The following is a 6,448-nucleotide window of genomic DNA, read 5'->3' as shown; positions in this document are numbered from 1 at the left end:
GTGTATCCCAAAAGCTGGTTCTTCAGAAAAAGGCAAGGTTTAGATAGCCTCAGTTATGTATGATGTATCATGTTAGATCCAAGGTTCCTAATGTGCCAGGCTTGATGGAAATGGATGGAACATAATATTTGAAGAATAGATGCAGGTGTTATAAGGTAGTGTGATCTGAGAATGTCTTTGTTTAGTTACTACAGTTCCCTTGATTCATAATCAGGAATTCTGATTCAATAGGAAGCCCTCTTTTCTTATCAGAGAGTTGAATAGATGAGCAAAAGATTAATGCACATATTAGAGGCAGAGAAAAAGGATCTCATTTCCAGAAAATAAGATGATTTCTTGCAAATCCCTTCATCACCCCTATGAAGAAATGCCAGGAATCAGAAGTTCCATTAACCTTAGTACCATGCGAAGAGTAAAAAATGGCTAGAGTGTTCCATTAAGTAGCAAACACAAGAGAAAGAACTGAAAAGTGAGAAGAAAGAAGGGACCAGTGGAGGAAGAAGACAAACGTATGAGATAAGGGGTGAGGAAAGCAACGCACGGAAACTGTTCCCAAATGGCTGAAGTTCTACCCTGAGATTAGAACCCAGATCATATGCTTTTAGGTGATATTTTAATAAAAAACAATGTTGATTTGAAAAGGCTTATGGCAATTAAGGGAGATAGATATTATAATTATTTAAACAATTATTTTAAAACAATTGTATTGTTTAGCCAATCAAAGAAATGCTGAAGGAACCAAGTTTGAAAAAGGGGCACCTCAGTCTGCAGTGCAAGTTTGTGGCTTTGTTAGGAAGAGGTTTGTGAAAGTGAGTCTCCAGTGTTTGAAGGCAGACCCCAACAACATCTAAACTATAAGTGTTTCATACTAAGACTCAGGAGTTAAGTTCCAACAGGAGAGAGTGTCACTGCTCCCAAGGAAGTGAGGTGACGAGCAGGTGCTTTCTGGAGCTCTGGGGGGACTTTGCGATTACACTTTGTTGAAGGAGTATTGTCTGACAAAGGTGAACTTTCATCCCAAATAGGCAAAAACTAAGAATTCTGAGGAGACAGATGGTGTTCTCTCATAAAAATCATTTATTGGCAGATCAGAAATATCAATTTTTTCTAGTACAGTAGCCATACGCATCTAGAATTTCAATTCCTGTAAACTACATGTTACACATCACTAGAAATCTAATTAGCAGGATGAATTTAATAAAGAACAAAAGTAACTATGAGTCTACAGCGGCCCAGCCATCGAGTCTCATTGGAGAGTAAATCAAATATCAAACTAGTGTTGCCCTGCAACAGTTTTTCTATAGCCAGGAAAAACCAGGAGGGACATTAACAGAATAGCACCCATTCATTAAATTAGGTATAGTTAACTAGAAAAGCACTGTAACTGATAGAAATAAATCTAAATAAAGTAAGCACGAAAGTAAATAATTAGCTATTTACATATATTTCTTTTTGCCAAAACTGTAATTTGTTAGTTTTCCCATCCTACCTTTTCCCTTTTATTGGTTATTCTTGTTTTTTTCATGGTGATTTTCTTGGTTCCCTGGCGAATAATTAGACGACGAGTCAGAACTCCTTTTCAGATCCTACACTTTCCAAAACGTCACATCAGGCTAAGAATCTGAAGAGAAACTTGTATCGGTCTATTTTTCTATTGAAGTAATAAGCATCAGTCATAGCAGTTACATATGACTGCATTTCCTCCCAGACATTATTGGAACTACTCTAAACAGTTAGGTTTGAATGGCAGCAGAGTGGATGGATTTTTCATTTGTAACAGGCACAGAGAGCGAACATGGAAAGAGGCCTGTTTATCCTGAGAACGTGAATGCCATGGACTGGTTAAGTTTCCCATCACCGAGACTGGGCTCTCCTTCCTCTGGTCACTATTATTTCCACATTAATTTTTAAGGCTTAGCATTATTGCAGCATTAATAAATAAGCATGTGGACATCATTTCTACCAAAGAAGAGCTCTGTGATGAATGGCAGCAGGTACCATGATTAGAATGACATGCTTAGAAGGCGTTGAGTCAGTATGCCTCTGGTGCTACGAGCTAGAATGTGTGGGTTTTTAGCATCATTTTAGAGGATCTGAAAGGTCTTTCCACTGAACCTCTTTGTCCCATGTTTATTTCCTCTCTAGTACTTATAACAACTTGTAATTGTTTTATTTTTGGCTTGTTCTCCTGCAGGAATATAAGCTCCAGGAGGGTAGAGACCACACCTGTACATTCACTACTGTGTCTCCAGTGTTGAGAACAGTGCCTGATCCATAGTAGGTTCTCAGTTAAAAACTTGTATTAAGTAAATGAGCCAAATCACTAAGTCCCCTGGTCTTCCTATGTCTACAGACTTTCCAGTTTCATTCTGTGATTGGATTCCGTGCCTGTCCTAATGACCCAGGTAACCTAATGATCCTACCCTGTTATGAACTTTTGCACAGCCATGTAGCTGATGGATAGTAAAACTTCTCAGTGCTGTATTTACTCTGCCCATCTCCCAAAGTTTGGCTATGCAGAGCTAATGCTGCCCAAGGGGTAATAGGGCAAGAGTAAATTCTAGGAGGTAAACTTTCATCTCCAAATTCCACTAATTCTTCCCTACATCTCCCTACAACCTCTTTGACAGAAAGCTCAAGAAAAAAATTATCAGGAGAATTTTGTTTTGACAGTGCCAGGTCAGTAAGTCACCAATACCATGATCAGAAAAGAAAAAAAATGTAACTCATCTACATAAAAAATTAAGTTAAATAAAATCAAAATCTGGGTGTGGAAACAAAGGGACATGGTGGGCTATGTAGGTCCTTGGTTGGTTACAGTTGCTGAAATGGAAGCAAATGCAGACATTATAGCAGTAGAGGTGGAAGGGACGGGGTGGGGCCGTGGGTGTGAAGAGTGGAGGACCAGCCTTTGTCTCCTTCTTCTCCCTGTCCTTCCAGCCCTCTGGCATCCCGCCGCGTGCTGGTTGGGCTCCTTGCTGTCGCTCTCTCAGGCAGAGGGAAGAACAGGCAGCTGGTGCCTCCACAGCACATCCTTTATTAGGCTATTGATGCCCTGCTGGAGTAGAAGTCAGGGACTGGGAGCCCGGTGTGAAGTGTGACCTGCGGGGCAAGACTGTGAGTCCTGGAGGTACTGCAGGAACCCCCCTGCCCCTCCTCCCTAGGGCACAGTGGGTTTGTTCCTAATTTAAAAGGGGATCTGTTTACTTTTCATTATTATCTAGTCTAGAAGACATTAAACTGAACTGTAGTAGAATTCTGCCTTGGCCACCATGGTGGGCTCCCAAATCCTGAAGACACTTGACAATATGGTTCTCATCTACCTGCCTCTTCTAAGGATTCTGGGAGATTGGGTCCCTTATGACTGAAGACACAGGCATTGATCTGCAGGTAGCAAGCCTGCTGGCCACAGTGGTCACTGCCAAATCCATGGGTAGAGAACAGTTGAGCAGACACCCTTTCCCTTATTAGTTGCCCACTAGGTATTCCAATTAGGATAAACCTTTCACTTTGGGGATGCATAGATGACCACGAGGCATGAAGAGACATGGGCACATGTTATTTTGCTGATTTCTGTTCAGACTTAACTTCAATGAACAGTTACACAGACAAGGCTAGACCATTTCACCCAGTACTGTCATCTCCCCCCTGCCCAAGGGTCTTTAACTGAAGGCATTTAGAACATACTGGAAAATCCTGAAGAACATCCAGTACAATATTTTTGGGAAGGAAAACAGCTGAAAATATGGAAAACTTTGAGGTTTTTCTGACTCACTTCTAGGGCAATTTATGGTTTTCCTTCTTCCAGTGTAGAGGCTGAGTTCTGACGGATTAGATTTCAGCCTCCCAGAAAATCCCGTCCAGTTGCAGGAAGAGAGAAGGGCAGAGGCCACACTGGGTTGCAGTTGCATTTTACTGTCCATATGGATAAACAACAATGGATTCTTTTTTATTGCTCCCACGGTGGTGGTTCTGAATAGAGCAGACCCACCTGCGGTGTTCAGTTTCTCAAGCCCTGTGTATCCTTAGGCAGCTATTTGCTGAATGAGATTCACAGCAGATAATCAGAGCTCCAGATCAAGAGGGAAGTGGGAACTCAAGCCCTGCAGAGGCTGGCAGGACACACCCCTCCCTGAGTGGCTCGGATCCTCCCTGCCATTCCCTCTCCGTCACTTGCCCCAGCCCAAGGCCTCTTGACCCTTCCTTGCCCACGTGAGGCCCCCACGCCTCAGCACCTTTGCCCTGCCTGTTCCCTCTGTGTGGAAAACTCCACACAGCTCCTCCCTTTGTCCCCTTCAAGGCTCAGCTTACCCGTGACTGCAGGAAGGCCTACCTGCACTGACCCCGTTTAAGACGGCAACTGCCCTGCCAAACACTCTTGACCGCCTTCGACCCTTGATCTTTCCTCCATTGCACTTACTGTCCCCTAACAGCCTATATAATTAACACAATAATTGTGCTTATTATTTATTATCTGCCTCCTATAAAGGGAATGTGAGCGCCATTGAGGGCAAGAGTTTTACGTGTTTCGTTTTCACAGATAAACAGCAGTACTTAAAATGGTGCTTTTCATATTCTAGGCACTCAATAGATACTTGCTAAATGAATTAATTAGAAGAACCTGTTGTTTCCTACTTACAATAAATCATAAGTAACTAAGAGGAAGGCAGGGAGTGTGTTTGCGGTGCCCACAGCACCTCACAGCCAAGTCAGAGCGCAGAGAGGGTACGCCAGCCTTCTGGGAAGGCGCTAATGCTTTCGTCTGCCCCCTCACTGGGTGGGGCTCTGCATAGTCATTTCATTTGTTTCCAGGCCAGCTGGTTCAAGAGTTTCATTTTCACTGGAGATGAAACTAGGGCTCAGAGGGGCAATCAGTAACAAACCATGAGCAGAATTCCAGTTTCCCGCTTGCAGTTAACCGGATCGTATCCAAGTACAGGGAAGGGGCTGATGCTAATTTGGAATCAGAATCATCTCAGTTGCCACCTTGAACCCCTTTCCCTTCTCTTTCCTCTGTGTCTAGGACTGGGCCTTAGGCGGTTGGTTTCCCTCCCTCAGGCACTGATATAAACGTCCACAGCAGCTTTTGAGGCAGAGCCGCAGAAGCCACCGCTTCCCAGACTCCCGGGCCGCGCTTACCTGCACATTCCTGTTGAGGCTGACTGCCGGGAAAAACAGGCCCTCCATGTTCTCAAACGCAATGGGACCCTGCTGCTCATCGTTGATAAAAAATGTCAAGGTCTTTCTATTTAGGTCGAGGAGGACCCCGATCGTAGCCCCCTTTGTGATCCCTCCCTCAGTTCTGTGGGAGAAGAAAACAACTGGGTTTCACTTGCCTGTCATCATTCTAGAAGCTGCCCTTTTTGTATGGTTAAACCAGTATTTCTCAACCCTTTGAAAAGTGTCATTCCACCCCCCTGTAATTTTTTCCCTTAATTGCCCCATCTCATATAAAAATTTAATACCACAGATAGACTATATTTCTGTTCATGTACTTACTGTATGTACATCTGTGCTTTGTATGTAAAAAGAGTAAGACTTTTTGTTTGCCCCCTAAACCAACTTTCAATCCCTTGGGTTGGAGGTGGTATTGGCCCTGTTGAGAATATATGGGTGCAGCCAGCTGCGTGCTGTTGCTGTGAGTGAATTCATACAGGGTCTCTACCACTGAGCCACAGTGCTAAAAAACAACACATTAAAGATGAAGAGAAAAGTTAGCCTTTGAGCTATCAGAGCCCTGCCTAGAGCTATGTTACATGCCTTGCACAAATGGTGTGAATTAAACATCTGTAAATCCTAAATTATTTAATTTGAAAGTCAAAATGAAGATGCACTTCAGCTGAATCTGAAACATATGTGTGAAAAATTGGATTTGGGGCCATATGCTATCCATTAAATAGAAAAACCCATTCCAGAAAGATGGTAATTTTTGGTATATTGAGTTTGAATTAAGAAGTTGGAGGCTCTCTATAAAGTAACAACACCAAAGAAGAGGATTCTATCCTGTAAAGTGAAGTAATTACACTGTAGGAGATGGAGTGATTTTAAAGAACCTGCACTCAAATTGTGTCTTGTGCTTCAAAAGCCACTAAGCATTGATGATCAGATTTGTCATTTCCTCCTTCTTTGAAGTTCCAGCAATGCTGAGCTTCATCATCTCAGCAGAGCACAGAAACTTAAGCGTGGTGTTCTTTTCCCCTGGCATGCAGAATACAGACTGTACAATCATTAAAAGAAAGGTTTATAAATTGAGTCTTATTAATTCACAGCTTCAACAATGATAGCACAAGTGACATGCAGTTTGCATGCAAGCAGGCATGTTCAGCTTTAAGAATGTGTTTCTCTGCATAGCGTGACAGTTATGTTATTATTCACTCCTTCACTCCAAAATAAAGAAGCTATAAGGGAAAAGTTAGCATGGAGAGTTATATTTTGGTGGTAGAGGAAA

At 42.7% G+C, this 6,448-nt stretch overlaps 1 protein-coding gene across 9 annotated transcripts in view; it reads right to left on the bottom strand.

Annotated features, from left to right (window-relative positions):
- Positions 1-1,065: 1,065 nt before the first annotated feature.
- TRIM9 (tripartite motif containing 9) overlaps positions 1,066-6,448 on the bottom strand; it is a 118,393-nt gene continuing 113,010 nt past the window's right edge. For all 9 annotated transcript variants that reach the window (XM_036917676.2, XM_036917685.2, XM_036917669.2 and 6 more), the window contains 2 exons: positions 5,140-5,302; positions 1,066-3,102 (listed from right to left, as the gene is read on the bottom strand). In XM_036917676.2, coding sequence (XP_036773571.2) covers positions 3,040-3,102; positions 5,140-5,302 — 226 coding nt within the window. In that variant the 3' untranslated portion in view covers positions 1,066-3,039. The remainder of the gene's footprint in view (positions 3,103-5,139; positions 5,303-6,448) is intronic.

Source organism: Manis pentadactyla, chromosome 11 (assembly GCF_030020395.1).
Source record: "Manis pentadactyla isolate mManPen7 chromosome 11, mManPen7.hap1, whole genome shotgun sequence".
NCBI lineage: Eukaryota > Metazoa > Chordata > Mammalia > Pholidota > Manidae > Manis > Manis pentadactyla.
The sequence above is the reverse complement of the archived record's forward strand: the minus strand, read 5'-3'. Positions and strand labels throughout refer to the sequence as shown.